The sequence below is a fragment of the Narcine bancroftii genome, chromosome 5 (assembly GCF_036971445.1).
Source record: "Narcine bancroftii isolate sNarBan1 chromosome 5, sNarBan1.hap1, whole genome shotgun sequence".
Lineage (NCBI taxonomy): Eukaryota > Metazoa > Chordata > Chondrichthyes > Torpediniformes > Narcinidae > Narcine > Narcine bancroftii.
Window position 1 is genome coordinate 79315507 of NC_091473.1, and position 18438 is coordinate 79333944.

An 18438-nucleotide genomic window follows, 5' to 3' on the forward strand; every position below is an offset into this window, starting at 1 on the left:
GACCAATAAAGAGAAAAACAGCAAGAGTCCCTTCAGAGATACTGAGTGTTGTGGATTCACCTCCAGTGCTGCACAGACTCCTGTTCAAACCATTGGCAACCCAAGCTCCAGATCCAAACTTCTGATACAGTTAGGAAAACCCGAGGCCCTTTGGGAATCTTTCTTGCCCTCAGCACCCTCTCAAATCCGGTTCTGATACCTGGTTCTCATGAGCCAGACTCCAGCCTTCTGCCTGTGTGGGCTTTTGGACTTCCGGCCCCCTTGCTGATCTGCTAGTCACTTTCCCTGTAAGATCATGTCCAATGCTTCTCCTTCTCAATGGGGAATGCACTCCCTGTTTTTGGTGCCCTACGCCAGTCCACTGATCCACTGTAGTGTTCAACCCCTCGTGGTACACTGCCCAGCACAGACATCGCCATCTTGGTGTGACCTCCCTAGTTGCAGGATTTTTAAAAAAACATCAATTCCTTTAACCTGATTTTTAAAGCCTGTATGATGCTATTGGCATCAAGACCGGGCAGTAGAACCCTGTGGAGCAGTGCTCCCCACTCTCCTAGATCTGTACCAGTGCTGCCATGACCTAAGCTCCAGCAGGGCTGCCCATATTTTTGTGTCCCCTTTGTCGTGGAAATTTTAATACTGCATTTTTGTTTGAGTTCATCAGCCAACTTTGGCACAATAATTTAGCTTATGCTCTGACATAAATTGTAAGTTTGACTCCTGAGGCTTGTTTTAGCAAAGTGGTTATTGGTTTACATATTTTTTTTGCAACTCTCCATGCACTTACCAAAAACATGATTAGCACCAAGGCCATTGTCTATCAGGAATTGTTCCTGGCCATTAGCAGACAAGAGTGACTGCATTAGTCAGAGCTGAGGGACGATTATCATTTCATTTTGAGTTTAAACACAATTCTACATGATTGTAGGCCAAAGAGCAGAACAATTCAGGTGACTTGGTGTACAAACTTGGTGTTTCAGGTTATATTTAAAACAAACATTTTGGAGCAGAATGGGAACGGGCTTATGCCATGAGGTCATGATGCTGAGTTATCACTGGGCACAGCAGAGCAAAAAATGTTTAAATGCCTTTCTTTGCCCCTCCTGTCAAGTAGGTGGGAGGTAGGAACTTGAAAAGCTTTTAGTTTAAATATCAGAAAAAAACTGTTACTACCAAATGCTCTTCATCAAGAAATAATAACTTGCAAAAAAAAAGTAGGTATTTGAAAATTCTGCCATAATATAGTTCTCTTGATTTTATGGCCTCCAGTAAATGCAAAGTTATGCGATCTTAGAATTAAATTTTATGCATGTCTTTAAGTTTTGAAGTATTTTTATTTTGCAGACAGCTTTTGCTAAACGACATGCTAATTTTGCCAAATTAGAGCTTAATAAACCGATGTGTACAGGAGTCCAAAATATGGATTGGAAGGGAAGTCTGGTTGGTAAGTAATATTCATTGAACAAGTATTTAATCAAATTATCATAATCCTGTAACATTTCTTAGTAATTTTGCTTCTGTAAGTACATTTTTGCTGAATGTTGCAGAGGGAAGAATTATTCATTGAACATTTGCAATGCAAATAAAAAAACTGTTATTTACAGTGCTTCACAGAATGTTGTAATACTTGTGCTTACTTGGTTAAGGCATACATGTGGTTATCTGAATGTCTTTGCTATCAAAAGGACTATCAATTGTCAGACCATTTTATTGGGATTTTTTTTTTTAAATAGCAGTGTAGATATTTGAGTAGAAGAACTAATTTAAAGATGAGTGAGGTTCATAGATTCCCAATAATGGTTTGGATTGGGTGGGGATACAGTTCATCACATTGAACATAGCAGGAATTGGTCATTTAGCCCTTCAAGCCTGTCCTGCCACACATCAAAATCATGACTAATCTTCCACCTCAGTACAGTGCTATTTTCACCACAATACTCATAAATCCCTAATCTCCAGAAATCTACCAATATTTGTTTTGAGTGTAAACAAAATGGAGATTCCATAGCTGTCAGGGTAGAATTTTCAAAGTTTCACCATTCTCTGAGTGAAGAAGTATCTCCTCCTCACCTCATACTGTGCCCTAAGAAATAAGACAGCAAACCCACCATAAGTCATGACACAAACGAATAGTGGGTACCTTTTAATTCTCATTGCCCTTCATGATTTCTATTTATTCTGCTTCAGGAAATAGGTCTTTCATATACACTATGTTTAGGCTCAATTTTTTTTTGTTTAGAAATGTTGCAAAAGAAAGGGACTTAGGGATATAAGTGCATAAATTTTTGAAGGTGACCTTACAAATTACCTATATGTATTTTATATATATATATATATATATATATATATATATACTCCCCAAGGCAAATAGCGCCTTTGGAAGACTACACAAAAGAGTCTGGAAAAACAACCAACTGAAAAACCTCACAAAGATAAGCGTATACAGAGCCGTTGTCATACCCACACTCCTGTTCAGCTCCGAATCATGGGTCCTCTACCGGCATCACCTACGGCTCCTAGAACGCTTCCACCAGCGTTGTCTCCGCTCCATCCTCAACATCCATTGGAGCGCTTTCATCCCTAACGTCGAAGTACTCGAGATGGCAGAGGTCGACAGCATCGAGTCCATGCTGCTGAAGATCCAGCTGCGCTGGGTGGGTCACGTCTCCAGAATGTAGGACCATCGCCTTCCCAAGATCCTGTTATATGGCGAGCTCTCCACTGGCCACCGTGACAGAGGTGCACCAAAGAAAAGGTACAAGGACTGCCTAAAGAAATCTCTTGGTGCCTGCCACATTGACCACCGCCAGTGGGCTGATATCGCCTCAAACCGTGCATCTTGGTGCCTCACAGTTTGGCGGGCAGCAACCTCCTTTGAAGAAGACCACAGAGCCCACCTCACTGACAAAAGGCAAAGGAGGAAAAACCCAACCCCAACCAACCAATTTTCCCCTGCAGCCGCTGCAACCGTGTCTGCCTGTCCCGCATCGGACTTGTCAGCCACAAACGAGCCTGCAGCTGACGTGGACTTTTACCCCCTCCATAAATCTTCGTCCGCGAAGCCAAGCCAAAGATATATATATATATATTTTTTTTTATATATATATACTGTTGAAGCATATTGTTCTGTTTACTTAGTTAATAGAAATGGGTATAAAAATAATGTTATTCTGAACTTGTAAAATTTAGCAGTTGGGAAGTGTAACCATTCCTACAGTAAAACAAAATTATAGGTTCACTGGAAAAGTTTGTATGTGTATATAAAACTATTTAAAATGATCCATTCCATCTCTTACTGAAAGATGTTTGGTGTTTACTTTTGGCTGTGATTCAAAATTTTATCTTGACAAGTACAGTACTTGCATAGCAGTGGAAAGATCAGTCAGTTTAGAAATATTATAGCTGACTTAATGTCAGAAGAGCTACAGGTATTCTGGCCTCACTGATATGTCCATTTGGTTCAAATGGGTATTTTTAATTTTTTTTAAAAAAGACATATGACACAGTTAAAAAGCTATTTTGGCCCATGAGTTTGTGCCGCTCAATTTACACCCCATTAACCTACAGCCCCCAATATGTTTTGAACAGTGAGCGGAAGCTGGAGCCCTCGGAGAAAACTCATGCAGACATAGGTAGAATGTAGAAATTTCTTACAGCGTGGGATTCAAACCCCAGTCCGGTTCCGATTGCTGATGTTGTAAAGGCTTTGCGCTAACACTACGCCAACTGTGCTGCCCCAAAGCTGGAGCTTTGTGCTGATTACATACAGCCCAAAATTTAGAGTCTTTAATTATTTTTCTCCATGCAGAGTGGTTTAGGCGAACATGGACTCTGCAGGATGAACCATGTGAAAAATACTATGAAGCCCTCTTGGTGCATCCAATTTGGGAGGTTCCCCCAGCCAGGGTAAGAATAGTTTTCAAAATGGAAATAACTTAATTTAAGCAATCAGTGATTTAATTTTGTGTATTTCTTTTTTAAGGCCCTAATGCTTACTATAACAACACTCATCACTGAACCATTGAAACATATTGGGCAACCTCTTAGCCAGTTTTTTCGAGACATCCTTAAAGACCTACCATGGCTATTACAGTTCCCTTTGTTCCTCATTTTAGCCTTATCTATTATTGTGAGTATTAATTTTAATAAACAAATAGAATAATGTTTACTGAAATGAAATTTTATGTAATTGATGTCCATTTATCAGTAAGATCCAGCTAATGTTATATTCATGCTTGGATGATGGGGATGCAGATTTATATACTCCTACACCTTGTCCTCATTTTTGCTTACGGAACCAAATAAATGATTTGTGTAGGATAGAAGGCTGATGTATTAAAGTGAATCTTTGCAAGTTACTTTAAAGCTTAAAATGGTCCTGAAATAACTTGTAATTTTTGGTTGGGCAAGAAGTTTGTATATTTAAAAAATTTAATGTGTACTTGTAGCGGGCCGAGCAACTGTTCAAGTAAATGAGTTGAATCGCCGCAACATGCAGCCAGCCCAAGATGGTGCGCGCTCCCCTTCACTGCCGAGAAGGAGCCCACACCTAGTGACACGTATGGGCTAAGCTGCCCTCCACTTCTGTGTAGCACCCTGCCAGCCGGAGAGTGACACCACGACACTTCCAGAAACCAGCAGGGATGTCACCGGAAGTGGGTGGGCAAGCGCGGAGATGCAGCAGATTCAAACCAATAAACTCACTCCTTGGTTCACACTCACACTGTGTGGACGTGTCCTTACTCCGTAGCATTACCGCAGCAGTCACTACAGCGGTGACCCCAACGGTTCCAGCGTTTTTTGGAACTATTATTGAACACAGCAATGCTACATCCACAGTTGCAGCTCCAGCGACCAACGCAGTGAGCATGCATCTACTGCCCTTCTGGTCAAATCAGCCCAGGAACTGGCAGCAGCTGGCTGAGTCCCAGTTCCACATAGGGGAATTGTTTCAGAGGACACCAAGTTCTGGCACGTCGTCACCGCCCTAGACTGCCAACTTAAGCTCCTTCATAGAAAACTCACTAATGGAGCGTAAGTACGAGCAGTTTCGACATTTCCTTCCTGACACCCTTGAGCTCAGCCAGCACGAGCGTGCCATCCGCATCCTCAACGTGTGGGGCCTGGGTGACAGAAATCCGTCTGAACTTATGTATGAGATGGAGGCCCTGGCAGACGAGCATACAGACTTTCCTGTTCAAGGCCCTCTCAAAACTACAAGTAGCCTCGGCTGTCTCAGACATGGAGTTCAGCACCCCGCACCTCGTAGCCAAGGAGGCTGTTGGGCTGTTCCACATGGCACAGCAGAGCTCCCTCCACATGCAACCTATCTACACGATCGGTGCCACCACCCCTCCCAGCCCACCAGAAACACCAGCAGTAGCCGCGGCCCAGCAACAAAGCGAAGGATGCGTGTAGAAGAACAGCAAGTACTGTTTCTACTACAGCAAATGGGGCAAGAATGCCTGGTGGTGAACCCCCATCCCCGTTCTCGAACCCTACTGCCTAAACCAACATGGCGATGGGAAATGGGCAGACTGACCGCCGATAGTGGCCTCGGCCGTTGGCATACAGAAAGGCCTACTCTACCTCAAAGTCCAGAGGACGAAGAGGGACTTCCTCATTGACACCGGCATGGAAATTAGCCTTATCCCACCCATGTACTTTGAGGCGAGACACAACGCTAAAGGCCTTCCCCCTACAAGCAGCCAAAGGGTCCACCATTCCCAGCTACGGGACCCGCCTGGTCACCATCCATGCAGACGCTGTTTTCCAGTGGGAGTGCACCATTGCGGCCGTGGGACAGGTACTACTCGGAGCGGACTTCCTCCAGTCTCATGAACTGCTGGTAGATGTGATAAGATGCTGGTTGGTAAACACCACAACTCTCCAGTGATTTCCCCTTACCCTGCAGAGGCAATCTTTTCTGCCTTTGGGAACCCTCACCTTGGACCAAGACGAGTACGTCTCCCTACTGGCCAAATATCTGGCTTTACGAGCACCGAACTTTCATGACTTCCACCCACCACATGATGTGGAGCACCAGAGAAACAGCTGACTCCCACCCGAGTACATGCATTAGCCTGGTGCCTCCCGCCAGACAAGCTCCAACAGACCAGGCTGAGTTCGCTACCATGGAGGAGTTGGGGATCATCTGCCGTTCCAACAGCCCATGGACCTATCCATTTCACATGGTGCAGGAGAGCTCCGGCGGTTGGTGCCCAAGTGGTGACTACCGACATCTGAACAAAGCAACGGTCCCGTACAGGTACCCCATCCCACGTGTCCAAGATTTCACCATGAGGCTGAAGGGTATTCTCCAAGATGGACCTCATAAAAGAGTGCCATCAAATCTCAGTACACCCCAGTGACGTCCAGAAGACTGCCATCATCACATCCTTCGGCTTCTTTGAATTCGTAAGAATACCTTTCAGACTAAAAAAACGTAGCCCAGACATTCCAGTGGCTAACGGATGTGGTCGGCAGGGACCTCGACTTCATCTTTGTTTATTTAGATGATATCCTCATCGCCAGCTCAGACGCCTGCTGTGTGACATTTCCACCAGGTCCCCAAGGCTGATCCTACCTGTGACCTGGCAATGGCGGGTTTTTGACCAGATCCACTGTTTGACTCACCCCTCCATAAAGCCTGCTCTTGGACAAGTTTTTGAGGCATGGACTCTGCCGAGAAGCCACGCTGTGGGCTCAAACCTGCTTACAGTGCCAACGGGCCAAGGTGCAGCAACACACCAAAGCCCCCTTACAGACATTCGAGCCGGCACAACACAGGTTTGAACACGTCCACATCAATATCATTGGCCCCCTCCCAGTGAGCCAAAGCATGAGGTACCTGTTCACAACCATCGACAGATTCACCCGCTGGCCAGAGGCAGTACCCGTGGCTGTGTGCGACACAGATGTGCGCTTGGGCTTTCCTTGCCACCCAGGTTGCGAGGTTCGGAGTCCTGACACATATCACATTGTACCGAGGAGCACAGTTCACCTCCTCCCTCTGGTCCAACCTAGCGAAATTCTGAGGCAGTCAGGTCCACCATAATACAGCTTACCATCCCCAGTCAAAGATTGGTTGAATGATTTCACTTTGAAAGCCCGACTGACTGGCCCGAACTGGATGGATGAGCTCCCATGGGTACTGCTCAGGATCTGCACAGCACCAAAGGAGGACCTACCAGCATCATCCAGAGATAGTATATGGCGCTATGCTGTCCATTCAAGGGGATCTACACTTCCAACACCCCCAGCCCACAAGACCAGTGCTTTAGATGTCCTGCACAGGCTGAGAGAACACACAGTTGGACAAGTCTTCCCCCCTCCCCCCCCCCCCCCACACCCCACTGTCAAGATATCTCGCACCCAGCAGATTTGCAGTCCACCCACTATGTTTTCGTATGCAGAGGACAGCAATGCCCTTACGAAGGCCCTTTCAAAGTACTGCGGAAAGATGGCGTGGTATTCACATTGGACATTGGCAGCCGACAGGACAAATTCACAGTCTCAAAGTCACCCCCTAGACTCTGAACTGCCGGCCCAGGACCCCCAGGTTAGACACAGAGGTGGACCACTCAGAGAACAGGAGGATGGTGGGGGGGGAGGGTGAGGGGTAGCGGCCCGAGTGACTGCGCAAGTAAATGGGCCAAATCGCCCCACACGCAGCCAGTCCAAGATGATGCAGGCTCCCCTTCACTGCTGAGAAGGAGCCCGCACCTAGTGACACGTGTGGGCTAAGCCGCGCTCCACCGGCCATAGAGTGACACTATGATGCGGTGACATCACTTCCAGAAACCAGCGGGTAAGTCACCGGAAGTGATCAGGCCAGCACGGAGACACGACAGATTCAAACCAATAAACTCACTCTTTGGTTCACCCTCACACTGTGTGGACGTGCCCTTACTTCGTAGCGCTGCCGCAGCAGTTACTACATACTATTGTAGTTTTTCATGAAGCAGCTGGTTAGCTGCAGCAAATAAGAATTTTGGTGCAAATATACATTGTATAATGAATATAACAATGAACTTGTTTATTTTCAATGCAATTTTGTTGTTCAGGCATTCTGCTACTCCTGTGGTCACACAGTTGTTCAAGGTGGTTTACACAGATTGCTTCCTGATGAAGGTTCACGACATCCAATTGCAGATCGTAGTCTGCCTTGTGCAGGGCAAAGGCCAATTCACAGCACCTTTTACCAAAGGGCAGGATATGTGGATTATCAAGCTGGGGGAGATGCTCAATATATTCACAACAACAGAAAAGATATCAACGATGAACAGTCTGAGTCTGGAGATACAGATCCTGCTGGACAAAATAATATGAATCAACAGGGTGTTGAAGATGTAGTGAATTGGGAAAGAGCTGTGGTATCCAATGAGAGAGGTAACAACCAATTGCGTAAAAGAAGAATACTAAGCTCTCGTTTTTCTGGGAACACTTTTGAAGATCAGTCTGTTAATGGTGTCTTTTTGTCCACTGAGCCACAGCCATTTGAAGAAAATCTACAATATGCTGAAAACGATGTCACAGATCATAATGTTGCTCAACAGGCAAGAGGGATTGTTGGAGAGAATGAAGTTGGTGACTTGCAAAGTAAGGATACAACGGGTATCCCTCAAAACAACTTGAAGACTAGATTGTACAATGAGCAAAGACCAGGTGAAAAGGATGTGCAGATTACTGGCAGAGTTTTTGACCCATGTACCGTTGACTGTTTCTTTGATGTAAACCCACAGCATCCAGCAGATGGGAGTGCCACAGGCACAGAGCCTATTGATAAACAGAATTTTCACAAAGAAAAATTGGAAAATGAGGAATCCTTCTTAGAAAATGTCGGAGCCCAGGTAACCTTTCCAAAAATTCACTTTTCAGCCATTAGTTCCTGCTGACTCTGAGCATCTTATTACCCTGTTTCTCTAGACTAATAACATTCTCTACAGGTTTTGATGTAGGTGGGGGTGGGTGAGAGAATGCTTTTTAATTGTTTTCCAACTCTCCTCTGAGTAGAAGCAGGATTTGTCACAAAATATAGCAATGTTTAATAGCTGTGGGGTAAGAATTAGAATTTGTCATGAACAGGTCACAAAATTGGATGTTTTGAAGCAGCATTCCAGTGCAAAATTAAGAGAAAGTGAGGAAGTGTCTGTGGTTCATTGACCAATATCTGATGGCAGAGGAGAAGAAACTGTCCTTGTGCTACTGGGTGTTCATCTTCAGGCTCTTGTACCTTCCTGATGGTAGCAGTGTGAAGACAGCATGGAATGGGTAGTGAGGCTGCTTGAAGATGGAGGCTGCTTTGTAAAGATGCCTCCTCTTGTCGATGTCCTCGATGGCGTTGGCTGTTTTTACAACTCTGCAGTTTTTTCTTGTCCTGTGCATTGGCACCTCCATAGACATACCTGCCAGCCAGACTTCATGATTCCATTGACAAAGAGATACCAGGAACTTGAAGTTCTCAACCCTTTCCACTGCTGACCCATAGTTCTTGTGTTCTGATATTCCTCTCCTAAAGTCCACAATCAATTCCTTAGTTTTTTGCTCATGTTGAGTGCAAGGTTGTTGTTGTGGCACCACTCAATCTCACTCCTGTACACTTCCTCATTGGCAAATTTGTAGACAGGATTTGAATTGTGCCTAGCCAGTTATAGCTATCGAGGGAGTACAGCAGTGGGCTCAGCACACATTATTGAGGTGCACCTATGTTGATAGTGAGGAGGAAGTCCAGATTCCAATTGCAGAGGGACTTGTGGATTGAATTGGGCAAAGGATAATTTTCTATCAAGGGTTGATCCTCAATGAAAACCTAGATTTGGTCAGATGAAGTTAGTGAAGTAAAAGATTAACCATGACACTGTTGAAATGGCATGAGAGAATTGATGTTTATTTCTTATGTTCCAATACATGAAATGTACTTTATTTTTGGTCAGTTGATGGTTTGTCTGACATTGAATTTTTGAAGGAAGACAAAATGTAATGTTCTCAGCAGAAGCCATTTTAGGCATTGTAGGTGAGCTGTTCTCTTAAGTACATTATCTTTGAGTTTAATTTTGTTTGTTGATTTAAATTATAAATTTGTATAGGTACACTATCCTTTATCTGGACATCTAAAATCTGGAAAGCTCCAAAAACCAGCATATTTTTCCTGGTGCTGGGTACGGGGTGGGGAAACGAGAGAGAGCAGCGCGACTCGTGTGGACTGGGGGCAGTGTGGAGGATATAGATAGAGGCACGACACGGGTGGGTGAGGTGGAGAGAGACGCCAGTGTGACTGGAAGGGGGTGGATACGGCAGCACAATTTGGGTGGGCTTAAATCTGGGGCAGCAGTTATGAAATTCAGAACACACTGTCCCTCAAGGGTTCCGGATAAAGGATTGTGGACCTGTATTACTTTGCTGTAAGTATGGTATACCTGTGTATACTATATGTATATTATAGTATATGAAGATTAGACTCATAAGCCACTTGAGAGCCTGTAAATAGATCAGTGGAATGAAGTCCATCATCCTCGACCTCAAGGCATAGCAATGATGATGAGAGTTTGAATGATGTCTGGAAAATCTTTACAATGTGGCCTAGGCTATGAAATTTTTAGGTTACACAAGCTCTTTAGTTATTCACTTTTCATTCAGTGGTTATAATTACATATTTAACTTTTGTAGGTTCACTTGAATCTGGAGATAAGCAAAGATGAATTATGTTGAAGAAATTGTATTAGATTTAGCATCCAACATACCTGGTCATAATTATTTAAGATAAATAATTTCATGTGGTTTAAAATATTAGCAAAAGAATTTGCATGCATACATTTGTTATTTTAGGATAGGAGAATCAGAGGTTCCTGGTAGTATTTTTATCAGTACTTTTGATGTACAATCAGTGCTTTCAAAGAAATTATTTACTCAGTCTATTTCTTTAGATGCATTTGATTGGCAGTATGACTATTTCACTGGATTGTATCAAACTGTATTTTCAAAGTTTCTTCTCTACGTATTCACTATTTTCAACACATATCAAATCTTTTTGGGAACAACTAATCCAAATCCCCGATGGTATTCTTTTACATTTAAGGCATTAACAGCCCTCTTTGATTTTATCAATGCTATATTTGTAAGCAAATGAATATTCAAAAGGTTTGGTAAACCTTTTTTTTTTACTTCTGGTCTCCATTTTTAAATGAAATTTCAACTTGTCCTGCTACCTTCTGAGATGTATATAGTACCACATTTCCAAAGATTCTTCTTGTCATATAATCTAAATGCAAATTTTAAAATTTGACATCTTAATCTTTTTAAAATGCATCATTTACTGATAAACTACCAGACATGCTGTTGTATAGGATGACCCCAAATTTGCCAGTTACCACTATCCAGTGGATGTTGTTAAAAGCAAATCACAATACTTTAATAGCAAATTATCATTTAAGTTTAAATTTTATTTGGATATTTTAAAATATACCACTGTCAGCTCCGGTAACAGGCCATTTAAAGCCTGTACAGAGCCAATAGTAGTTTGCCTGGGCAGGTGAACCCCGCAGAAGAATGCTGAGTCTTTGTATCATAGATGGCAGTGAAGTTCAGCCTTTGTCATCAAAGTAAGAATTTTAGACGCTTTGTTATGACATCTTGATTTTAAAGGTGAAATTTTAAAGTTTCGAGGATTGTCCTATTCAACAGCATAAATGATATAGGCATGAGTGGTCAAAGATTCACCATCCAAATGGTTTGAACACTTTTGGATGAACCTGGGTTTTTGTTGGCATAGCGCAGGGGTTTAAATTGCATGCTGTGTGTAAGGAGTTTGTGGGTTTTTCCTGGTGGCTCTGGTTTCCTCTCACCATTTCAAATGTATTGTGGTTGTAGGTAAATTGGGTGGCATACACTTGTGGGCTGAAATGGCCTGTTACCATGCTTATGTCTAAATCTTAAAATTAATTGGTAGAATGTGTTGTCTTAGTTTTTCTGGTGTCAAAAAGTGTTAAACTATATACTTATCTGACAGTGACATTGTCCTAATCTTTCATTCCAATTGACCACAGTTGACTTTTTCTGCAGTCCTCAGACAAATGGGAAGGCAATACCATTTTTTATTGTGGATAGAACACATCATGATTCCAGACCAACATTACATCTTTTTGTACTGAAAGCACAATAGTGATTAACACCAAGAAAACAAATTCAGCCACCCATCCAAAAGTATAATAGTTCAACATTCTACCATTATCCAGCATTATCTCATCTCCTACATCTGTATCAAAAGAAAATATATTTTTCAAACTTAGCAGTTTGAGATCCTCCAAATCTTAGTTTTGTTATCAATATGCTTGCCTTCTCCCATTGCTATGTATTTTGTTAAAAATACATTCAAAAAGTGTTCTGCATTACATAAGTTTTTTGTAACAATATCAATTAGAGGAATGTTTTAACAGTTGCAAGGTAGTTCATAATGATCACCTCAATATTGTTAAACCTGTGGTAAACATTTCAACTTGAGAAGCTTTTCTGCACAATTAGATTTTTGACAATTCCCTTCAAAATTGTACTATGAACTGGATACAAAGAATTTGGAGCTTTAACCTCAAAATATTGCACTGATGAAGCACAACGAATACACTGAAATGAATGGATAATTCAACAATTATCAAGAATAAAAGTATTTTCTGCAGTTGCAATTACAAAAAAAGTCCTGAAGTTCTGTACAGTTTAATAAAGAAACTAATGAGAATCAGCCTAGGATTGCAGTACATGACATTAAATAAAGCTACATATAATTTGGTACATTTGAAAATAGTTCCATGTATAAAATATCAATTGTATCCTGTAGTTATTGCCAAAAAAGTCAATGAAGAACGCAAATGTTACTACTTTTGGTTAAAAATTCTTTTCCTATTGGGATCATCAGAAAATTGAGTATTTTCAGTTTGTACTGCAAAGGAATGGACATGTTTCCATTATACGATCTTCAGCAATTTCTGTTAAATCATATTCCAGTTAGATTTGGATAGCATAATAAAAAGAATAAAGTCTCAATATAAGATCAAATTTTGAACAAAATTTTACCCAATCCCAGGCATTCTGCAGTAATATTTACTATTTTAACAATCACTAAATTTACATTTATTTCGATGAGGTCTGCCCCACTTTAGTCACTCACGAAGGAAGGAGAACACGTTGTTCATTCATCCGTTTGGTCTGAGACCGTAGGATGAGGCTGAAGAAGTCGTCATCAGGAACAGTTATACATTTATGTACAAACTGGGGTGGCGCACATCTCTGGTCATTCAGCCTGCAGCCCTGGTGAATTGTATAGATTAAATCATTATATTTTCTAAAAGTTACTTCAATTGATGCTTAAAAATAGTATTCACTATCAAATACAGCTCTCAAAACTGCACATTTTTTCATGACATAAAATGTATAGGAAAATTCCTTTTCTGATTTGCATTTTGAATACAACTGAATCTTCTATTGCCAGGAAGAGAGGTGGAAGCAGAGCCTTGGACAAGATTAAAATCTCTAGACCAGGGATCACCAACCTTTTTGAAACTGCGAGCTACTTCAAGGGTACTGAGTAATACGAAGGGCTACCAATGTAGTACACACTTCTGAAATAACAAAGTTGCACGGTTTACCTTTAATTATATATTATTATAAATGATTAATGATATTCATCTACGTGAAGACACTGATCACGTTAATGATTCCTCACAATAATTATTAACCATGATTTAACAAGGTAGGAAACTGATACGTTTCAACGTGCAACACTTTATTTCTATTAATCTCTGCAACATTTCATAGGAATTCATCATATCCCATTTTTACGAGCCACTAACTAACAATTTTTAACAAATCATGAACTATGTACCATGTTTGTACAAGTTATCAATTATGTAAGATTTAACAAAAATCAACTTTCTCAGATTTTTAAATAAATCTTTACACATTTTGTACTAATCACCAAATCTGCAGTATTTTTAATAAAATCATATCTGTCACACTTTACAAATACATTTGTCACAATTTTTCAATATTTGAATTTGTTGGGAATCAGTAAAAATAAACATTAAAAGATGGGTAATTCAATATAAAAACTTATCAACTCCCAACAGAATTTAACTTTGCTATGGCACTGCCATGTTGCCACTGACAACACCTGGTACCTGTTTTTTTTTGCCTGTTAGTAGGAAGCCTGTCATTGCAAGCTGTTCACCAGTGTACTGTAATCTGGGGTGTAACTTGACACTGCAACTCTGAGTGAGTCTTACAGATCTGCATCAGTGAGGCGTGTTCTATGTTTGTTCTTGATGAAGTTCATGTCAGAAAAGGCTGATTCACAGAGATAGGTTGAACCACAGGCTGGCAACCTTCATAGCTGCTGTGTATACCAAGTTTCTAACCATTGTACTTTCCCCCAGTTGGACATCGGAGAGTGGATATGACCGTTTCCATTCTTCTCGTCTTTAAACATAGTGTTTGCAATTATCATCATTACTTCTTTGAAAACCTCCCCACCTGAAAATGCCTTCTTTATCAAAAAATGTGGAGCTCTGAATGAGGTTTCGGGAGTTTTTCACTGGCCTCATGAAGAAAGACTGCTGTTTGCCCAAAGCTGCCTCTAAGTCGCAGGCTTTTTCTGCCCAAAGTGCACTGCCCAGTGGGTAGTTAGCACGGTAGCTTTTGTGTCACGTACTGAAGTGTCTCTCCACATTGTGTCGCTTTGCCGTCGCCACAGTCACCCCGCAAATGAGAGACACACTGTTTTCTTTCTCAGTAGTAAAAAAAGAACTCTTCCTCCCATTCACTGTGAAAATGATAAGTTTTCTTTCTTTTCTCTGCCATGTTTTTGGGAGTAGAAACCGCATTTAGCTCGTCATCTTCGCAGCGCCCGCTAGCTTATTCAGCAAACGCTGAGGGTTGTCATGAGCACAATACTGACCTCTGAACCAGACTAGATCAGAGTTCATGTACATCAAACATTTTTATTTAAAATTTTTTTTTTTAATACAGGTACACATCTTTTATCTGGAACCCATGGGGGGACAGTGTGTTCCGAATTTCGGAAAGCCAGATTTAAACCAACCCAAATTGAGCTGCCATATCCACCCCACCCCCTTCCAATCGCGCTGCCTTCACCCCCCACACCCTGACTCGCACTGCCAGTGTTACCCGCTCACCCGACTCACGCTGCCGGTACCTGTATTTTCATTTTCAAATCTACATCAATGTAAGTGTGATTCAAAAAGAAAAGCAACACAATTAAATAAAATTTTAGACGGAGCTCATTGATGTCTAGTGCTATTTTTAGAACAGGCCCGTGGGCTACTCATGTGGTCCCTGCGGGCGACCTGGTGCTCGCAGGCACAGTGTTGGTGACCCCTCGTCTAGACGAACCCATGAATTGCCATGGCAAAGGTGGCTTTGGACCGTGTTGAAAGAGGGATGTGATAGAGATGGGTGCTCAAGGATGGTTTCCAATTGTACTCAATTGGAATTTAATTTTTTCTCCTAAATTTAGAGTAAACACAAACATAATTTACAAACAGCAGAATGTGGCTTAAATGTTTTGTGGATTTGGCTCGAGGTTGTTAGTACCATACTTGAAGCAATCCATAGAACACATCAGCACAGAAAACAGGCAATTTGGCCCCTCTAGTCTATGCTTACCGTCATCTCCCTCGACCCACTGACCTGCTCCCATTCCATAACCTTGCAGGCCTCTCCCATCCATGTATCTATCCAATTTATTCTTAAACTACACAATCAAGCCCACATTCACCACATCAGATGGCAGCTCATTCTAAGTGAAGAACTTCCCCCTCAACTTTTCCCCCTTCAGCTTAAAACTATGACCTCTCGCATTTATCTCCCCTAATCTAAGTGGAAAAAGTCTATTCGTATCCACTCTGCCAATACCTCTCATAATCTTTCTTTTTCAATCTTTTTATGGTTTCAGATTAGTTAAACATAATGATACAATCTCATAATCTTGTAAACCTCTATCAAATCTCCCTTCATTCTTCTTTGCTCCAAGTAATGAAGTCCTAACCTGTTTAATCTTTCCCTGTAATTCAACTCCTAAACACCTGGCAACATCCTAGAGTGACAGGGTATATAGATATGTTTTTGGGAGATAAATTGGGAAAGGTTTGTTAAGAGTAGGTTACATACAAACACTTTAAAACAGATCTTATTTGAAATACTGGAGCTCTGCCCATGCTAGACATATCGGCTCTACAGCTTTTGCAAGACCTTTGAAGTGTGCTCAAGAGACTTCACTTAATGGATTGTTCTTTTACAAAGGGCAACAGATAAAAGATATTGCTGGAGCCACAGATTATCTGGAAGAGGACTTGCTGTTCTAAGGGGGGGGTGGTGGGTCATGTGGTTTTGCAAGCAGAGAGAATCAAACAGGCTTTCTCTCAGAAAGAGACACAGAGATCACTTGTACAGTGTTACAGCCAGCAGAAGCAGCTGGGACTGGAACAGGACAAGCTGGCAAGCTTGTGGAAGATGGCCTGGTCAAAGCCCTTGTGGTTCATGCAAGAGGTGTAATGTTTCACTTGGAATAAGAGAAACAAAAAGGAACTCTGTAGTGACCTGAAAGAAAGAGGTAATCATCTGGAGAACCCTGAGGGGCAGGTTTCATAAGCAAGACACTGGAGTGACTGATGGAAGTACATCAGTTGTGATGTCCTGGAATAACAAATCTCCGAAAACCAACAAGAACCCTCCTGAGCGGTAACCATTTATCTTTCAAGCACCAAAGCCTGGTGAACTTTATAAACGTTAAATTCTGTGAACAGTATAAGAATTGCCTGCAACCAGTGAACTTGGAGGAGTGAGAAGTGAGATTGGACTGTGAACCAAAGAACTTTTCTGAACTTTCACACACGGTACACACACGTGCGCTTAGAATTAGAAGGGGTTAAGTTAAGTCAATAGTGATAAGTTAAAGTTTGATTCTATTTTTGTGTTTAAAGAGATAATTAAAAGCAACTTTTGTTTTGGGGTCCTCTGGGCTCGTAACACTAGTAAATCTTCTCCGCACTTTCAGGCTTTTTGATATCCTTCCTTTAGTTAGGCAATCAAAACTCTACACAATATTCAAAATTTAGTCTCACTAATGTCTTAAACAACTTCAATATAACATCCCAATCCCTATACTCAATACCTTGATTTATAAAGACTAAGATACCAAAAGCTTCTTTACAACCTTGTCCACATGCGATGCCACCTTCAGAGAATAATGTATTTGTATTCCCATATCTCTCTGCTCCTCCATACTCCTCAGTGCCTTATCATTTACTGTACATCTCCTACCTTGGTTTGCCTTTCCAAAATGCATCACCTCACACTTGCCTGCATTAAACAGCATCTGCTATTTTTTTGGCCCATTATCCTAGTTGGTCCAGATCCCTCTGCAAGCTTTGAAAATCTTCCTTGCTGTCCACAATGTCTATCTTTGTGTCATCAGCAAACTTGCTGATCCAATTCACCACATTATCATCCAGATCATTGATATATACAACAATGGTCCCAACACGGACCAATCTGAGAACCAACCATCCACTACCACCCTGTTTTCTCCCACACACCGCCATTTCGAATCCAGTTTGCAACTTCTCCTTGAATACCTAGTGTCATAACCTTCTGAATTAACCTTCCATGTGGGACTTTGTCAAAGGCTTTACTAAAGTCCAAATAGACAACATCCACAGTCTTTCCTTTACCATCTTGGTAACCACCTCAGAACTCTACAAGATTCGTTAAACATGACCTATCACACACAGCCATGCTGACTAACCTTAATTAGCCCATGACTGTCCAAATACCTATATATCCTGTCTCTCAGAACTCCTTCCAATAATTTACCCACTTCTGATGTCAGGCTCACCAGCCACTAATTACCTGGTTTATTTTTGGAGCCCTTTTTAAACAACAGGACCACATGATCTAGCTTCCAATCCTGTGGCATCTCACCCATGGCTAAGGACATTTTGAATACATCAGCCAAGCCCCCTGAAATTTCTCCACTAGTCTCCCTCAAGGTCCGAGGGAAAAATCAGGTGATTTATCTACTTTTTTTCGCTGTAAAGCAGTAAGGACCTCTTTCTACTTGATCTCCATTGCCAGTTGCCAGAGTAAATGCTGATGCAAAAAAAAACTAAGATCTTGCCCATTTCAAGAGGCTCCACACATATTTGACCACTCTGATCCTCTAGGGCACACATGTCAAACTCATGCCCGCTATTTGGCCCGCAAGATCATATCAAATATGTATTAGAGCTGGCCTGCTGGCTCCTGCGCCAGTATAGTGCATGCACAGCTAATACTACAAATCCCAGAATGCTTTGCAAATGCATTTACGCTGGCCCGTCAGCCCGCTAATCGCCCCCACCTCCTCTCTTTACTTTAATTAGCATCTGTGAC

General features: G+C 41.9%; 2 protein-coding genes across 12 annotated transcripts in view; one reads left to right on the plus strand and one right to left on the minus strand.

Moving 5' to 3' along the window:
• Positions 1–18438, plus strand: part of clcc1 (chloride channel CLIC-like 1) — a 90042-nt gene that overhangs the window by 56132 nt on the left and 15472 nt on the right. For 3 of the 7 annotated variants that reach the window (XM_069937970.1, XM_069937971.1, XM_069937974.1), the window contains 4 exons: positions 1345–1444; positions 3809–3906; positions 3983–4129; positions 8067–12866. In XM_069937970.1, coding sequence (XP_069794071.1) covers positions 1345–1444; positions 3809–3906; positions 3983–4129; positions 8067–8897 — 1176 coding nt within the window. In that variant the 3' untranslated portion in view covers positions 8898–12866. Of the gene's footprint in view, positions 1–1344; positions 1445–3808; positions 3907–3982; positions 4130–8066; positions 12867–13480; positions 13987–18438 lie in introns of those variants that run through there. The other 4 variants (XR_011357668.1, XM_069937973.1, XM_069937975.1 and 1 more) reach the window with 3 other exon arrangements.
• gpsm2 (G protein signaling modulator 2) overlaps positions 12075–18438 on the minus strand; it is a 118116-nt gene continuing 111752 nt past the window's right edge. For all 5 annotated transcript variants that reach the window (XM_069937969.1, XM_069937967.1, XM_069937965.1 and 2 more), the window contains one exon: positions 12075–13299. In XM_069937969.1, the coding sequence (XP_069794070.1) occupies positions 13156–13299 (144 nt within the window). In that variant the 3' untranslated portion in view covers positions 12075–13155. The remainder of the gene's footprint in view (positions 13300–18438) is intronic.